General features: G+C 40.8%; 1 protein-coding gene across 7 annotated transcripts in view; it reads left to right on the forward strand.

The window, feature by feature from the left end:
* NFYC (nuclear transcription factor Y subunit gamma) overlaps positions 1-18,825 on the forward strand; it is a 63,377-nt gene that overhangs the window by 22,441 nt on the left and 22,111 nt on the right. For 6 of the 7 annotated variants that reach the window (XM_039255919.1, XM_039255925.1, XM_039255924.1 and 3 more), the window contains exon 2: positions 12,008-12,120. In XM_039255919.1, the coding sequence (XP_039111850.1) occupies positions 12,016-12,120 (105 nt within the window). In that variant the 5' untranslated portion in view covers positions 12,008-12,015. Of the gene's footprint in view, positions 1-6,109; positions 6,239-12,007; positions 12,121-18,825 lie in introns of those variants that run through there. The other variant, XM_039255921.1, reaches the window with a different exon arrangement.

Here is an 18,825-nt window from a genome sequence, read left to right on the forward strand (position 1 = left end):
TGCCAGCACAGAGTGTGACTTGGGGCTTGATCTCGCAAAACTGTGAGATCATGACCTGAGCCAAAACTGAGAGTCAGACACTTAACTGACTGAGCTACCTAGGCACCCCTATTATTTAAGTATTGTCAAACATAGCCACCTTTCTTTTATCTTTTTTCTTTTTAAATGTTTATTCATTTTGAGAGAGAGAGATAGAGCATGAGCTGGGGAGGGGCAGAGAGAGAGGGAGACACAGAATTTGAAGCAGATTCCAGGCTCTGAGCTGTCAGCACAGAGCCTGACGTGAGACTTGAACCCACAAACAAGATCATGACCTGAGCCAAACCAACTGAGCCACCCAGGCGCCCCAAAACATAGCCACCTTTTCAGAACACAGCACAGTGCAAATAGATAGGTACTAAATGAGTACCACCAATATGGTAGGAAATTGTCTTTCCTGAATCCTAAATCCACTAAGGTCAGGTAGGTAGTTGAAGGACTTTTTCCAAATGCATATGAGGTTAGAGTTGTATTATGTGGTGTTCCTTAGTTGTGCAAATGCACACATTATGGTATGTATTGGGCACCTCCTAGATTTGTGTTCTTATTTGGAATGACAGAGATTGGTATTTTTAGATGAGTCGTGGTGTTCTTAGATAATCAGTTGCTTTAAATTTCCTAGCTGGGATTTATAATCCTTGCTTTACCCCTAGTGAGGTAGTTAGAACAAAGGAGTTTTGATTTCTTGGAGTGATGGCTGCACAAGTAAAATAACATTGTCATCATGTTCACAGTGTGGCAGTAGCTATAATTTTGCAACACTGAATAATACTGAGTCAGGTGATGTCTCCTGTGAGTACACGCCTATGGAAACACCTCCAGCCAGAGGACTAGGCTAAGGCTATTCCTCTGAACTAAAGGGAAAAGATAGAGTCATTCCCATCACCAGGCCCCCAGAGAGTTAACTTGACCTGCCAGACTTTTTCATCCTCACTCTTGGTTAGTGACCAGATAACCCCAACTACCAGCCCCTGTGGGCATCTGCAGCGTTAATAAGCTTGAAAACCTTAAGCTCTCCACTTTGAAGTGTGTAAGAATCTAGGATCGTGGTCTTTTGGGGTACTTCTTCCAGGAGAATGATGGACTTCTTTATGTTGCAGGCTTCGAAGACCCATGCATTCTTAAGTTTTTGGTCCTCTGCTGAATTATTAATTCTACAGGGGGAGGTGAACACACGGTGTCAGAGCACAGAACTGAGTATCGGGATGTGTGGATTTTCATTTGTGCTCTGGTGTGTACTTGCCCTGTGCCCTCTGACAAGTCCCGCAGTCTGTCTGAATGAAGTGTCTCTGTCAGATGGGAATATTAGTACCTGTGCTGTGTTTATAGTGAAAAACAAATGAGATGACAGAGAGCTACTGTACAAAGTGTACTTACAGCATGTACAGATGGAAAGGATTAGCATTACCATCTCAATTGCTTTCCACTCTGAGGTTGTCTTTACATTCTCACTTCTGACAGCTATATACCTAGAGGTAGGAGGGTCAGTGCTTGTTGGGTTGGAGGATTTGTTTCTTCTCCTGCTCTTTTCATTTCCTTCCTTCCTTTCAACATTTAAGTCAGTGATAAAAGACACTAAGCAGAGGGCTGAATTTAGTGTGTCTGTGAATCAGCAGAATCCATATAGCCAAATCAGTACAACTAAGCTCACATTGACATTCTTACAACACCCTGCAGGTTTTTAATTAAGAATTCTTCACTCACCGGCCCCCCCCCCCCCCCCCCCCCCCCCCCCCCCCCCCAGTTTTTAGGTGGATTAACTCATCGGCACAATCTCCCATTTTCCAGTGGAGTCTGTGAATAGAGAATTATCTACTTTCATGGTACAATTTCTGAAGAATGGGTTTCTCTCCATCCATACTCTTTTTTTACTTTTCTGTTGGATTATTGCACAAAAGTTATTGCACAGCAGAGTACAGGTGCTTAAGAAGGGGGTTCCCCATATGAACATTTCAGAGAAAAGGACCCAGAGTGAGGCCAAAGATACTTAGAGTCTTAAAATAGTTCTTGGGGAGCTTGTATTTGTTAAGTAGATTTGTGTTGAATTCCTACTATGAGCAAGGCATGTTTCCCTTGAGGATGTGCCAGAAACAGACAATTACATAAGAACTGGGGAGAAAATAGGAGCAGGGAAATTTTAGGCTTAGGAAATAATGTGCCAAATAATAATAGGCCACACAAGTCTGAAGAAAGTGAATATGTTAATTGTAGAAATAGATTTCATTGGATGCTGGGAATGGTTTCTTGGGGAGAAAAAAATTTAGTGGTCACTAATTAGTGAACATGTATATTTAGTTTAATTTGTTATAGTTGTGCTGTAAAAAGCAAGCTTCCTAACAGTGCTGTTCCCAAAAAAACCTTAGAAGATTGGTTTCAGTCCATGAGATAGTCTGAACAGTTCTTGCTTTCAGAACATGTTCCCTGCTCTAGGATTTGAGATGGAGATGGAAGGAGCCAGAGGTCTCTTTAGAGCTCACAACAGAATCTTTTTCTTAGGCCATGGGGCCAGGTAGGGTGGAGGCTGCCTCGACTCTACGTCCCGTCCCCTCTAAAGTAACAAGATTTCTTCTAAAGGACAAAGCAGCCACACACACCCCTATCTTAAGAAGTCTGAGGTGTCCAAGGAGACATGTTCTAGGAATTTAAATGTTTTTGGCTTAGTCTGGAGAGGACACCTGCTACTGGTCATTGACATTCTCAGGGATTTAAATTTGGAGCACTCCTAGTCATTTCCATTTGAATTCTTTGCTTATTTGGATCAGTGTACTCATTCTAAATTTAATAGTTTAAATTAAAGTTTAAAGGGCTTTACAGTTTATTTCATGTCTACTAAAAGAGACGGGAAAAGATTTCTCTGTACTTATTTCCACATATCTGAAGCTGGACTTTTAGAAAATATATTAAAAATGAAGTAAGTCTAAATTAGAGGATGAAGCAAGTTGGGTTACTTGCTACTACAGTACCTAAGGGAGATTGGACTTTGGACTTGATGTTCTGTATGAGACCATTCAGGCCAGGATAGATGTCTTATGTAGCTCTGAGAAGTGAAGATGATATATCATCTAGCATTTGTGTAATGCTCGGTATTTTTCAAGTCCTTCTAGCATGTATTGTCCCATTTGTGTGCTGCAGCTGCCCTGTAAGGTGCTCTTGCTGGTGAACAAAGGCCCCCAAGAAGTTAAGAGATTTGCCCAAGATCATAAACATAGCAAGTTAGTTGTCAGAGAGGCAGGACCTCCAGGTCCAGTACGGTTTCTTTATGTATTTACCTTGTACTTTACTGCCCCCCACTGTTCACAGCTGAGTATTCATAGGTGCTACTGACTGACCTGGAGACATGCAAAGGGGAAAGGTAAAATAGGAAAGGAAAAAGCGACAGAGCTTGGAAAGAGAGAACAGAAATAAGAAAAAGATGTTTATAGGGGCGCCTGGGTGGCTAAGTCGGTTAAGCGTCCGACTTCGGCTCAGGTCACGATCTCACGGTTCGTGGGTTCGAGCCCTGCATCAGGCTGTGTGCTGACAGCTAGCTCAGGGTCTGGAGTCTACTTCAGATTCTGTGTCTCCCTCTCTCTCTGACCCTCCCCTGCTCACGCTGTCTCTCTCTCTCTCTCAGAAATAAACATTAAAAAAAAAAAAAGATGTTTATATGGTAGTAGATAGGAGTGCTATTAGCATCTTCTATTATTGTCACAGAAATGATGGGAACAAGTGGATAAAAATGATCATTTGGCTTAAGGATTTGAGTCATCGATTCAAGCCAAGACTACTTATCTCTCTGAACAGTTTGAATATACACATACCTTAAAACAGTGCAAAAAGTGAGGATGAACAAGCCGAATTAAGGCAAGAGCAGAATTTTAGAGCTCCACCGTTAACTATATTGTGACCTTGAGCAAGTAACTTAAGATAACTAATCCTCCATTGTTTTTTTTTTTTTTGTAAAATTGAAATAATATTGATACCTTTATCACTGAACTGAGTGAAGGTCAATTGAGGGTAATGAATGTGACAAGTACTTTGTGAAGTCAACAGCTCTTAAGTTGGCGTTGAAACGTTCTTCAGAATCCTACTTCTCACCTCTCCTGGGCACACAACAGCACACAAATATCAGATCCTGGTGGTTCTCAGGGTTTCTGAATCTCAGAAGGAATCCAGTAAGCAAAATGCCTCTTTGTTTTAGGATACAGTTTAGTAGCTCGGGCTACTGGCACTGTTTCTGTCTCCAGCTCATGTCAGAATTCTCTTTCAGGCTCAGAACCTGAAAAACCAGTAGCTCCCCATTCTTCCTGCAAGAATTTATTTACTCTCCAGAGGTTGGAGAGCCAGAGATTAACAAATATTCTTGTGGGGCGGAGGGGGTTGGCCCAGCTCTCTCCTTCCTGATGGAGGCTGAATAGGTGAGGGAGCTGAATGACAGCTGTGTGATCTAGGGCAAGTTTCCCCACGTCTGGTGCTCAGTTTCCCCATTAGTAAATGAGGGCTGACACTCTTCTGTCATGGAAGGATTCATTGAAATAAAACACTTAACAGTTTCAAACGGAGTTCTAAATGTTATCTGATCCTTTTTGTGTAAAGGGCCAGATCATATTTTTGGCTTGCAGGTCATAAGGTTTATGTTGTAACTGTTCAATTCTACTATTGTAGCATGAAAGCAGCCTTAGACAGTGTAAGTGAATGAGGGTGCAGTCTTCCAATAAAACTTATTTTATGAGAACAGGCTGCAGGCTAAATTTGGTCTTTAGAACTTCACTAAAATACTTGATTTTTTTTTCCCCTCCATCATACAAAACTGTGTTTTATTGCTGTTTTATATGCAGGGATGGTTTAAGTTGAACATTAATGAAGAAATGAGGAAAGTATGTGAAGTAAGATGTTTACACATCGTTTTCTGTTCCACAGAAACAAATCTTAAAATGTGTTGTTCATGCCTTCTATCTGTTTCATTGCTTATGTCAGTTGCTGTGCCTTCATTTTTTTTCTAGTTATAATTGTGTTATGATCTGGCCCTTGTTTAAAAGATTGTTGTAGTAGATAGCAAACAGAAACATGTTTTTGTTTTTGAAGGCAAAGTGTTTCTGCTGCCAATTTAAAAATGTGTCCTTGTGAACAAATCTTTGGGAAGAGCAATGCGCAGCCAGTTCCAACCCCAACCCTTAGTCTTTTGGGAAGCGTGGTTTTCCTAGTAGGCAGTTTGAAAAGCGACTTCATACGTAGCCTCTTGGAGCTAGAAACAGACACACCCTCACACATTGAACTTGGCATTAATCAGGGTTGGGGAAAGGTTCTTTAGTTAGGCTACATTATTCATTCTTAGAGTACTGGGTACTGCATAATAACCTGCCAATAGTAAGTATGACTAGCTGATACACAGTTAAGTAAGGGTTTACAACTTAAGTAATAAGGTTTCTGGCACTAAGCTTAGTGTATTCTTGCATGATTAAATAGAAACCTTAGATGAGCTTAAATAAAGATTTTTGACCCCTCTTTTCTCTCTAGTCACCCTGCCTTCTTTTGTATTCATTCATTTATTGCATCCTCAACTAGTGAAGTGTGGGTCTTCCATACCAGACCACCCCTTTGGCCTGTATGGTCAGTATGCATTGCTTCTGGAGTGCCTTAGTGCAATGGCTGGCCCAAGGCCACCAGGTAGTTGGCAGTAGGCCAGTTTGCAAACCCAGCTCTTTTAATTTTCAGAGTGATGGTGTATTTCTCCTGAAATTGTGGATTTGAGATTCGTTTTATGGTAGAGAATGTGTGCCTCTTTAAGGTTTGACATCTTTAGCCATGATTGATGACAGGTCCATCTGTACAAACTTGAGAACCAAATTGATTGTTGGTGGAATTTGTTTCAAAAGTCTCAATTTTCAAATGTTGTTTACACTTTTCTTTGTAGTTTAGAAGAATATCTAAAATAACCACAAGTAAGCTGAAATCCTACCCCCTTTTTATCCATCTACTTATTCATATTAATTTATTTTTTTCCTTCTGCATCTCTCTCTCACCATTTGAAATATAACATTTCAGCGGTTTTGGCTATTTCAAATAAACTTGGAACCAACTCCAATAAAAACCTGAACAGTACTGGAACATAATAAAATGCATGCAAAACTGCTGGCAGTTGGGCAAAATAAAAAACATGTCATCTAATGACAGAGGAAGACATGCTCAAAATGCAAGTCACAAAAAGGGAGTGAAGAAGGTATGGGCTTGGAACATAGAGAGATATCTTGATATATGTTAAGTTGGACACACACAGGAATGATTGGGGTTGCTTATAACCTAAAGGTTGGATTGGGGGGCGGTCATAAAAAGGAAACATGGTACCAATGTTTAGATTTGTTTTTCAGTCAAAACTGGGCTAAGATATATTTGCATTTGACGGTAAGAGCATTGTTTTTAGGTAAAACCCAACTGACTGGAATGGGTCAGCTCTAGTACTTTAGTAGGAAGCACAATTGGTCAAGGATTGGGTTTCATTTCAAGGAAGCTTTCTTTGATCTTTTTTCCTTGAACGGTTGTTCAACGGTTGTTATGTTAGGGTGTTAGGTATTATCTCCCAACAACATCTATTTGGTTTCAGTTATTTCAAAGAGTTGTAAAGTGGGTTTAGGCATATTGTAAAGGACTTTCATAGAGAGAATGAGGTTATATGCCAAGAGAAGAGAGCTAAAGTCTAAAGGTATGGAGTTTCAGAAACCAGGGCATATTGCAGTAAAACCTCTTTCTTTGTAATTGTGATCTTTTTGATACATCCTGTTTCATGTCTAGGCATATCACTGAGGGAGGATTTGGTGAGCCATGGTGGCTGGTCAAGAGTAAGAGCTTGAAATATTTCCAAGATCTTAAAAAGCGGAACACTCTGTTCTGAGATGTTTTGCAAACTGCTTAGGTCTCTTTTTCTCTCTTCATCAATGATACAGTAACTGGATATTAGAGTGACAGCTAGCTTTTCCATCCTTGAATGGTCTGATTGAATCATCTCGTTTCCTCCATGATTTTCTCCTTATCTTCTTGCTAATGTATGGCCAGAGATACTTGCCCTCCTCCTACTTACCTATTGTCATTCATTTTTCAAACTTTTCTAATCTATCCTGGTCACCTTTCTGACAAAGTTCTGTGTTTCAAAAGATTTACACTTGGGAATCGTATGCACCCTTGTTTCCAGGCTTCCAGTCTGCCTGGCAGCTTGCATGAGGTGTGTATTGGTGTGTGTGTGTGGCCTTCCTATCCTGCCCTTTTATCTTAAATTCACTTTAGTAAGTTTCAGGTGAATTTCTGATTGTCCTCCTTCTTACTTTAAAGGCCCAGAGAGAAACCTCCTTTATTCTGAGCTTCCCAGAATAGCTAATATAACCACTTCCTTTGGTTGTTCAAGCAATCCCATGAAGGCTATTTCAGGGCCACCCTTTCCAAGAGACCTCTTTTTTTCAGAAAGGCCATACCCAGCAACTGTCTTGCCTCTTCATTCAGAAGTAATCAAACTGTGCCAGATACTGTGGGGAATCCAGAGATAAATCATATCTAGGTCCTACCTACAAGGAGCTTGTAAACCAGAAAGAGAAATATGATAAGACATACACATAAATAACGATTATACAAGATAATCTGGTGAAGGCAGAAAGAGGTGCATGCAGATCAAGGGCCCTGAAGGTTCACAGGAAGGAGTGATCATGTCTGGATGGGGATGTTTAGAGAAGACTTGTGGACACATTGCAGTTAAGTTGAGCATTGGAGAAACAGCCTTTTTGTAATGGACCTTGATTCTTCCCTTTCTAGCTTTGGAAAACAAACTGTTTTCAAAAGCAGGTAAATTAATAGATATTGGGAGTTGAGATTACTTCTGACAACAACCATTCAATACTTCATCTGGTCCTTACGTCTTTATTAAATAGTTAAACATCTTATTCAAGTAGTATGAAGTAATTAACATGAATAAATCTAATATTAATGAATTAAAGTGGGAAATTCTGTGCATGTCTCATGAGTGATCTAAAGCTAATACAGCTTGGTCTTAAAGCAGTTTTGTTGTCAACTGTATGTAAATAACTTTGTCCTGTGATGAGATAGCAACGTAACATGGAATAAAAAGGATCCTGGCATATAAATCTTTCTTACTTTTAAACACATACCGTCTCTCATTACCCTAGAAAATGAATCTGGCATGTATTTCATGGGCCGTAAATGTTATGAATAAGCTGCTTCTGTAGCAGAATCAACTCAGTTGCAGTTAATGCATTAATTATTAAAGTCAGAAGTAATAAGATTAAGGTCGGTTTATATTTTTTTAACTTGTTGGGGTGTTTGGTGAGCAAAATGATTGCTGATTAGGTTTCATGATTTTAATCCTTTGCCTCAGTGGGAAAATATTGAAAACACCAATTTGTTTTTATAAAATCTGTCAGCTTGAGATTTGGTCTAATTTTTTTTTTTTTGAGAGAGATAGCAGTCGAGGGGCAGAGAGAGGGAATCCCAAGCAGGCTCCACACTGTCAGCATGGAGTCCAATGCGATGCGGGCTCACACTCAGGAACTGTGAAATCATGACCTGAGCCAAGTTCAAGAGTTGTGTGCTTGGGGCGCCTGGGTGGCTCAGTTGGTTAAGTGTCCACTTCAACTCCGGTCATGATCTTGCGGTTCCTGGGTTTGAGCCCCGCATCGGGTTCTGTGCAGACACAGCCTCGGTTTCTGTGTCTCCCCCTCTCTCTGTCCCTCCCTTATTTGCTCTCTGTCTCAAAAGTAAATAAATGTTAAAAAAAAAAAAAAAAAAGTCATATGCTTAACTGACTGAGCCACTGAGGCACCTGGAGATTTGGTCTAATTTTTAAAGCCCCATGTAATGACCAGATCAGCTTTAATGAAAACCTTCTGAATAAAAGTAATCACCTTTTCTCGGATTTACAGTAACAAAGAGGTATTAAAAGAATTACCTACTATTCGTCTCTGTGCAAAGATCCTAGAAATCATGTTCCTAATGAGAGCCTCTGTTTCTGATGAGAATACCTTTGTTTTTAAAGTCAGGGATTTATAGAAAGAGGTTTCTGGATGGAAAAATCATAAAGGCTTAACTGAGTCCAAAGCTCAAGTAGAACTTTGCAAATAAAACCTAATGTAAAGAAGAACAGTGAGAGCTGTTCAAAGATGGAAAAGAATTCATTACCAGTAAGCCATTTTCCCAAAACTGAGGAGGGAGATACTCATATTGTAGTTGAATGACCACTTGGGATGGGAGTGAGGGGGTTTAGCAGAGGTTGGAGTAGAGCAGGGAGTATTTTTTAGAGTGATGGGCCTTGGTGGCTCCTGATGTCATTTTTATTTTTATTTTTTCACACCTAAACTTCTATGATGCAATAGATTACCAAGGACATTATTATTGACTTGCATATTATACCATTGTCCATTTGTGATTTTCTAATGCTAATGGGCATCTGAAGTTCGATATTTAACCTTTAATACATTTTTCAATTCTAGAAAGATTTGACAACTTCTGTTTTGTACCTAACCCTCATTCCTAACAGTGTGTGGCTCTGAGCCAGCCAGGTTCATTCCTGATCTATTGACTGCGCAGATGTTTGGGAACTGATCACACCAGCACATCCTTAGTTGGGATAGTTAAATTTTATTAGAAAAAATTTTTTGTAATGTCTTTATTTGATTTTGAGAGACAGAGAGTGAGCAGGGGAGGGGCAGAGAGAGAGGGAGACACAGAATGTGAAGCAGGCTCCAGGCTCTGAGCTGTCAGCACAGAGCCCAATGCGGGGCTCGAACCCACAGACTGTGAGATCATGACCTGAGCCGAAGTCGGACGCTTAACCGACGGAGCCACCCAGGCGCCCCTGGGATAGTCCAAAATTTAAAAGCAGACTGTCCACAGACAAAATTTAAAGGTGCTTCTTGAATTGAGCGCCTTTGTCATGTTTGTGGGAACAGATCACAGGACAACTAAAACTTGTTGCCGACTTTCTAAATCTCATAGGCCTTTGTTCTCAACTGAACCTACCTATCACTAGCGAGTATACAAAAATATCACACTGGCGAAGAAGGTTCATCATCCTACTTTGACTGTAGCAGTTTGTATGGTAAATTTTGCTACATCAGGCCTGTCCATGGATCCTTAAGATAAAAAGTTAGATTCTTTTTTAAGTTTTTTGATACTTATTTTTATTTCTGGAAAGATTTTTTTATTTGCTCCATTTTAAAAGGTTATAGTCTTTCTTCATTGTCATGAGTACCTTGTAAGTACCTGTTAATAAAAATAAACTTCTCTAGGTTACTTTGATTGCTTTGTTCTCAGTACATCTAAGAGAAGAGTGTATAGGCCATGTGCAGACGGTGATGGATGAAAATGTATGGGAATTGAGCTGAGAGCACCATACTTGGTTATTGAGGACTAAAGATTTTATCTAGTCATTTCAGCTGTGATTCAACACTCTTCACTTTAATTCCCCCCAGAAACTCCAAGATCATATTGCTTCCTAGGACTCTGAGTTCCTGTTGATGTATAGAGCTGCTTGTTGGCCTCCACCACCAGAAATTGGCTTCAAATCTTTTCCCATTACATCATCACCCACTAATGTCATTACACCAGAGTGAAATTTGCTTTGAAGATTGTACTCTTGTTTTCCTTCCATTTCTTTCCTCTCATCATTTCCTTTAGAAAGAAAAAGGAAAAAAAAATTAGAGACCTCTAGGACAATCTCAGGCAAATATTTAAGAGGGAATCAAACACCCTCACAGTCTAAACCGAGATTTATCAGTCCTCATTCCACTCAGCTGACGGAGAGTGATCTGCCCAGTGTGTGTCCACACAGGGTCTGGAAAGGAACACATTTGGTCATGTGATGCTTGGCTTTGGTACTTTCCTTTCAGCCCTTCCGAATTAGGTCTTAATGATTTACATAGCTCTCTGCCAGCACCCTGTCACTGGCGTGTTAAACCTTTTTAAATAATTTCCCAGAATAGAAATTCTTAGTACATCACTAAGTTTCTTGTTCTTTGTGTTTAATTAAACTGTTTCTTGCATTTAAGTATTTGCCAGATAAGCATTTATGCCATCTGGAGTTTTTTACTTTCCCACCGTAAATCTTTTAAGACTTTACAGTATCATCTACAGTTCTGATGTGGGGTTCTTACTCATCTTCCCTCCCCCATCGCAAAAGCAGTTGACTGCATGCTAGTTTTGACCCTCTTGTCTTCATCCTAAATTTAATTCCCCGTTATTTTTCATCCATCTTTAAAGCTTTCGGTTGACAGTGTGTTTTGTTTGGCTTTGTTCCTAACAGAAAGCTTCAGGTAAGGAAAGAACTGGGAAGTAGTTCCAGTTCGGAGACTCGGTGCCACCCACTCAATTATTGGCCAAGGCTTTAGTGCTTCTGTGACCTTTGAGACAGATTAGCTTGAGAGTAGAAGGAATAATAATCATTAGTAGCCTTGAAGAAATGGGGCCATGGTGTCTAAAACAAAAGAATAAAATGGGCTCGCTCTTTTAAGACTTGGGTTTACATATCTATACAGTGATAGTCACTGGGATCCTCAGTGTCTGCTTCAGGCTATGACATGGGATGTGAGAATCCACGTTGAACTTGAAAAAACATTGAAGGAAATGGCATTGAAAATTATGGAGCAGACTAGAGCACCAACCAAGTGCCCTTTTTGCCCCCTCCTAAGATAAGATATTATAAGGCCTTGATTCACATTAAGATTTCAGTTGGGATTTCTAGTAATTTTGGACTTTCTAGTTAGCGCTCCTTGTTAGTGTCTGTGGTGTAAGTTGGATAGAAGGGAAAACTTTTTCCATATGTTTTTGCTGACATTTAAGTCTGTGTTAAAAACCTCCTCGCAATTATATACCTTCTCAGATTGAAAAATTGAATGAATTTGTAAAAACAGCCATAAGGAATGATATAAATAACCTGGATAGAGAGTCTGTCTTTATTACTTCTAATGTATCTTCTGTATGTGTTTATTTTCAGTTGTCAGAATGTCCACAGAAGGAGGATTTGGTGGTACTAGCAGCAGTGATGCCCAGCAGAGCCTACAGTCCTTCTGGCCTCGTGTCATGGAAGAAATCCGGAATTTAACAGTGGTGAGTAAGAAGGAGAAACTTGTAGAGTGTAAAGAGCCAAGAGGTGAATAACCAATACTTAGAGTAAAATATTTTTAATTTCAAGTACATTTACAAAGGCATAGTTCATTCCTGACCTTTGGGTGGGAACATGAACATATAACTTAACTCAGGTGAGGTAACTACAGGGATTTTTTTTTTTTTTTGAATCTTAGTGGCCTTCCTTAGGCATGTGGGTGTCTAGTGGATGCTTTGACGCAGAGGTAGCCTAATGTAAGGCCTGTCTTGTAGAGAACGTGGAAAAACAGAGCTCTCACCTTCCTTCAGGAGCTGTGGCTCATTTCTTAGTCCTGATTCAGTGGTCATGCCACATTTTTAGAATCATAAATGCTGTCGGGCAATGTATTCAGCAACAAATCTACTGTAAGCAGACACCCCTTCTGGGTGTTAAAAGATACACTTTAGATCAGGGTTTTTCCCCAGCAGCTTTATTGACATTTAAGCTGGATCATTCTCTGCTTTGTGGGGGTGAGGCGAGGGCTGTCCTGTGCATCAGAGGATATTTAGTAGCATCTCCGGCCTCGACTCATTAGATGCCAGTAGCACTCCTCCTCCAGTTGTGACAACCAGAATCACCCCCGTAATGTGGGCGGGTATGTCCTGGGGGCTAACGTCATCCCACTGAGACCGATTGACTTAGAAGAATCAGATCTAACCCTGGCCCTTGAGGGGCTTACAGTCTAGTAATTACAGCCAGAGTAATTTATTCAGTGACTATTTATTGAACACTTACTGAGTCAGGCACAGTGATGGGTCTAAAGCAGTGGAAGTCAGATTGCTACGGGATTACAGAGGATGTGGTGCTTGTTCCTCCGTGGTTGAGTTAGGGAGGCTTTGGATAAGGGGGGCATTGTTTCGGATATTGAAATATGAGAAGCATTCACCGGATGCTTCTGGATGGAAAGATGGGTGAGACTAAGGCAGAGAGAATTGACATTCGTAAAGGCCTGGAGGCCCAGAGGGGAGGGCCTTATGTTTCAAGGAACAGCAAGAAGTTCAGAGTGGCTGGGGGTTACTTTGTGAGTAGTAGGGGTGAGGGGAGGAGTAAAGTGGTATGACAGTGGTAGAAGGAGGTGGGACTCATTAGAATTAGGATATTTTAAAAGTAGTGTTATCTCCTTAGTGAAGACGGTTCCATTTGGTGTCATTTTAGCAAATACTGAAGGATCTGTCTGTTGTAGAGGTGTCGTTCCCGCCCGGAAGGCATTAAGCATCCTAGCAGACCAGATACTGGACTCCTTCCTAACATAGAACTAATGTTGCACTTTCTTAGAGCTAGTGTCCTTTAAATCTCAGACGTGTGAGGTCACTTTATTTGCTTACTCGACAAATACCTGCTCTACACCTACTGTAGCTGTGCTACGTAATGTGGACCCAGGAGTGGGCCAGAGGAGGTCATTGCACTCACAGCACATATGTTCTGGTGGGAGAGATAGACTATAAACAAGTAATGAATTAATAAAATAAAATAACTTCTCGTTATGGTAAAGGCTCCATTGACTTCAGGGATAAAATAAAAAAACAGATTCATATTCTGAATGTACCTGTAGATCATGTTTATTTATATAGGACATTTCAGCAGCTGATGTGGCTTGGGTTTTCTCAGAGTGAGCTTGCATTCACAATGAGTTTCCACTGAAAAGTCATTGTTCCTTTAGTGTAAAGGTGGTCGTTATCTATACTGTCTCAGATACAAGAGACAAGGAAAGGAAATGATAAAGTAAAACATAGGGTATTTTGTTCATATTTTAAGTGGGTAATCTCATGGTTAAGCTTACCAGGTTTTGGTGCAGGAATCAGCCTAGCACAAAGCTAGTGCCCTCCTGGGCTGTGGTGGAATTAGGCTGGTGCCACAAGTCTACACCCTAGTTTGAGCATGGAAACAAAAATTCAGGATCAGGCAAGTTGGCTGGATGAACTCTGAGGTTCAAGCTCAGCACTTGAGTTTTGATTCTTTTTTTAAATTGTGGTAAAGAACATATAACAAAACTTATCATCTTAACAATTTTTTATTTTATTTTTAATGTTTTTATTTATTTTAGAGAGAGAGAGAGAGAGAGAGTGTGTTAGCAGGGGAGGGTCAGAGAGAGAGATACAGAATCCGAAGACAGGCTCCAGGCTCTGAGCTAGCTGTCAGCACAGAGCCTGATGCAGGGCTCGAACCCACGAACTGCGACATCATGGCCTAAGCTGAAGTCAGATGCTTGGCTGACTGAGCCACCCAGGTCCCCCCATCTTAACAATTTTAAAATGTATAGTTTAGTAGTATTAAGTATATTCACATTCTTGTGAAACAGATTGCCAGGACTTTTTCATCTTGTAGAACTGAAACTCGATACCCCTGAAACGGCAACTATCCTCTCTCCCTCTCCCCAGACCCTGGTAGCGACCATCCACTTTCTGTTGCTGAATTGACCACTGTGAATACCTCACATAATCATACAGGATTTGTCTGTTTTATGGCTAGCTTACTTCACTTAGTGTAATGTTGTCACTTATAACAGGATTTTTTTCCCTTTTAAGGCTGAGTAGCATTCTGTATATATGTGTATACCAGGTTTTGTTTATCCATCTGTCAGTGGGTATTTGGGTTGCTTCCACCTCTTGGTTGTAGTGAATAATGCCGCAGTGAATGTGTGTATTCACATATCTCTTTGAGGCTCTAGGCTTTGATTTTTATTCTCCTTGATTTAATTTGCAAGTTTGATTGCCAAAAAAGCAGATGGTGGTGTTGACCAACTTTTAGTAACTAGACAGCTAGTCCACCTGAGGTCCAAAATGGGTTACTTTGAGGGATTCAGTTTTAATTCACATTTTATAAATAAAGAGAAAGACAAGCAAGGAGGACATTTGTCTTTAATGATTCTTCTAGAGATGGCTAAAGCTTTCTCCCCCTTGAAAGCGACTCCTAGACCGCTACCATGGGACCTCTTAGATCAGATGCTTAGAACAGCGGTTGGCATTTGATAAGTGCACAATAAATATTTGAATGAATCGGTTTCCTCCATTTGAGATTGAGTGTGAAGCAGCATCAGTGGCAACTTCAAGCGGGGATGCAATCTACTAAAGTTGGGGAGCTCTTTCCTTTGGTAAGACAATCTTTCTCCTCTGCCTGCAGCACACAAAGGCATCTTCCTCCCTGATTGCACCTCTGCCTGTAAATACTTAAGTGTTTGATCTGTGCCTTTCCAGAACTTAACAGCACTTACAACCAGACTTCTTCAGATATGTCAGAGCCTCTTAGGTTGACATCTCAAAATGTCGAACAGATTTTTAAAAAATCCATATGTTCAGACTATCCAAACATAAATAAAATTTTTGAGAATATTCATAAGGTGTTGTAGTCTCTCTAAGACTGGGACAAAGATCGTTCTAAAAACAAATTGAAATTTGCTAGATGATCTGTTTCATGATGTATTGGGAACACTGGCCCCAATCATTTTGGTCTCAGCTTTGCAAAAGCAATTTATCTTTCATCTCAGCTTGGCCATTATGTTCTCCTCGCTCTTAAAAGGCTCTGTAATTGTCCATAAATCCAGGTGATGTTCAGTTGGGATTGAAGTTGGTTCAAAATCATACCAAAATGATGTACACCAGGATGATTGTGCAAAGTACTGTATTGCTGCTCAGCAGAGCTCTGGGAGCAATAATTAACAGACTTCTTGGCATTGAATTTTATCTTTCTAGACCTCTTTGAAAGTGGGGAAGAAAAAGCTAATTTCATATTTTGGGGGGCAGGTGGGGAGGCGCAACAATGCTGAATCTTGAAAAATCTCCTCCCCTTTATTCCCTCCATCCCATTCAGCCTTTAGTTAGCTGTAATTTGATGCTTAGGCCACTCTCTTTTAATTGCCAGTTGCATCTTATTTTTTGGTGCCTTCAGATTGGACAGTGGCATTTCTAACATTACAATCAAACCAGATAACCATTTAAACGAGAACTTGGAGATGAAGGTTGGTGGACTGTTACAAAACAGGTCTTGTGCTGTTTGAGCCCTTCCTGTAGAGCAGCGCCTCTTTAAAGGTTATTGTCTATATGAACCACGTGAGGATCTGGTTAAAATACATTATTTTGAGGGGCGCCTGGGTGGCTCAGTCGGTTTCACATCCGATGTCGGTTTAGGGTCATGATCTCTCAGTTCGTGGGTTTGATCGCCCTATCGGGCTTTGTGCTGTCCGTGCAGAGCCCACCTCAGATCTTCTTACCCCCCACCCCCCTGCGCTGTCTCCGTCGCTTGTGCGCGCGCGCGCTCTCTCAAAAATAAACTTTAAAAAAAAAAGTATATATATATTTCGATTTAGTACATTTGGAGTGGAACCTGAGTTCTGCATTTCTTTTGAGTTTCCAGGTGATGCCATTGCCTGGTCTAAGGACCTTGCTTTGAGTAGCAAGGCTTTAAAGCAGTGGTCCTTACCTCTCACTGTGGGTCATAGTCGGAAGTTTGCGAAACACTGATGCCCCTTAGAGTTTCCTGTTCAGTTAGTCTGGGGTAGAGCCCAGGCCTCTTGATTTTCAGAAGCTCCCCAGGTGTTTCTAACATGCAGCCAAGGCTGCAAATCAGTGCTTTGGAGAGGATTAGAATCTGGACTTTGCTGGAGTGCCAGACTGGGTAGGCCTGGAAAAGATTCTCATCATTATTTGTAACTCTGGATGTTCTTTAGTGCAGCCTGAGACCCACTGACTTTTCTTTGGCTCCATATTCTCATTGAGTGAATTCAGACTTGAAACTCGGTGGTTTCAGATGGCACTGTTTTTAATGTAGTTCTTTGGTTGTGGTCAGGATCATGAGAATTTTCTGAGAGTGAATCTGTTCTTCCCCCTTGCTGATATCACTCCCAAGGGCACAGAAGAAAAGTCAGAGCGTGTCAGTTGTTCTTCCACTTGGATCAGCATCAGGAGAAGTTAAATGTTATTCACATCAGTTGCATGGTTGCCAGTGACAAGGCGAGCATAGAATTGAAAGGCAATTTAGTGGACCTTAGCCTATTGCTGGTGGAAGGGCTCCCGTCTCCAGTAAGCTTGTCCTAAACCCTTCCACGTGACTGGAAAGCTAGCATGAGATTAGAGAAGACTGGGCTGTTGTCAGCAATAACAAACCATACACGCACATAGAAAGATCCACTTTTCACACACTGCCCCTTGAGATCTCAAGGTCTGGGGATATGATAAAGTTTCCCAAAAGGAAAGACTTTTTTCCCAAAAGGAAAGACTTAGAGCAGAGTTTTTTGTAAATTTCTGCCTCATTTTATACCTCTCCAAGGTGAGACCCTTTTTTGTTGCTTTTGATTGAAGACTAGTCTCATAGAAATACTAGAAGTAATACTCTTCTCTTTCAAGTTGGGGACAGAGGTCTTCTTATCAGCTTTGGTCTTTGGCTAAGAAATTTTCGAACAGTCATGTGGAAATACATTAAATAACCAAGCCCAGTGAGAACACACTTGCAAGAGAGTGAAACCTTGTGGTCATCATCTTGTGCTGTATGTGCCACCCTGGGAGGCCTTCCAGAGGAATTCTCCCCAGCATTCTCTTTGGCATTTCTGTTGATCAGCAGCATTTTGTGTGATCTGCCACATAAGAAGGAAGGCCAGTGATTGATTTCTGTGGTTAAACGTTTTTTAAAATCCCTTTAGGGTCTGGCCCCAGTCCAGCATTCCCTTCTGCTGCTCCCCTCTGTAGTGAGATCATACATCTAAAACTTAAGTAGGCCATGTTTTTTTGTGTCACCGTACTTTTGCTTCTGAGCGAATAACGTTCTCATCCTTTTTCAACAAGCAAATTCTGTAACATCCTTTAGACACAGTTCAGATGTCGGCCCTTCTGTGGGACATTTGCCAGGTCCTCTTGTTCATTCCAGCCCCTCCCCGTGCCCCACCAGCTGCCTGTTTCCTTTCTTGTCGCTGTGGGATTTTACACCCCCATCCTAGTATAGCATAAGGGTTATAATGTTTTTTATGTGACAGTCTCTAACAATTAAACTATAAATCTATTGAAAGGTAAGAATAGACTTGCATCTTTTACATCGTAGCAGGTATCCTATGTTCACTATTAGCTGAGTTGCATGAATGAGTGAATGAAAGAGGAGAAAAAATGAGAATAGATGGAATGTATGTGTCCTCCTGTCTTTTTCTGGTGAAATTTCAATAATCTGGACTTGTAAAGCTCTGCCACCCCAGGGTTAGTTTTAGTAGAAATCTCATAGAGAATGTTTTAAGTTGGAAAGGGAAAAGGGAAAAAATTGGTGTTGGAGGTTTGTAGAGGTGGCGAGTGGTCCCAGGCAGCTTGATGGGTTTATGAGGAGAAATCCAGTGTCTCTGTGCATTTTATCCTACTAAACTCTTCTTTCTGTAGCCATAAAGATGGATTCTGGGAAGGCTGGTGATGTTTTTCTAAAATCCCTCACTGCCTTCTTTGACTTGTAGTTGAGAGTTTCTTTGGGTCTTGGAATAGAAAGTTCACTTATGCACCTTCATGATTCCAAATCTAGAATAATAGCTGCTCCTTCCATAATGTGATGATGCAAATTCCCAGGTGAGCGCTTTGGGTTTGGTGAGTCACATTTCAGACCACTTATAGGATCAGTCACTTGACACCTGGGCCCTGTAGGGGTTTTGCTGATTTTAGCCAATCTCTGCCTTTGCACCTTTCTCTTCAGTGCAGCTCTGAAAC

This window comes from Hyaena hyaena, unplaced genomic scaffold (assembly GCF_003009895.1).
Source record: "Hyaena hyaena isolate Hyena2069 unplaced genomic scaffold, ASM300989v1 scaffold_551, whole genome shotgun sequence".
In the NCBI taxonomy this organism is placed as follows: Eukaryota; Metazoa; Chordata; class Mammalia; order Carnivora; family Hyaenidae; genus Hyaena; species Hyaena hyaena.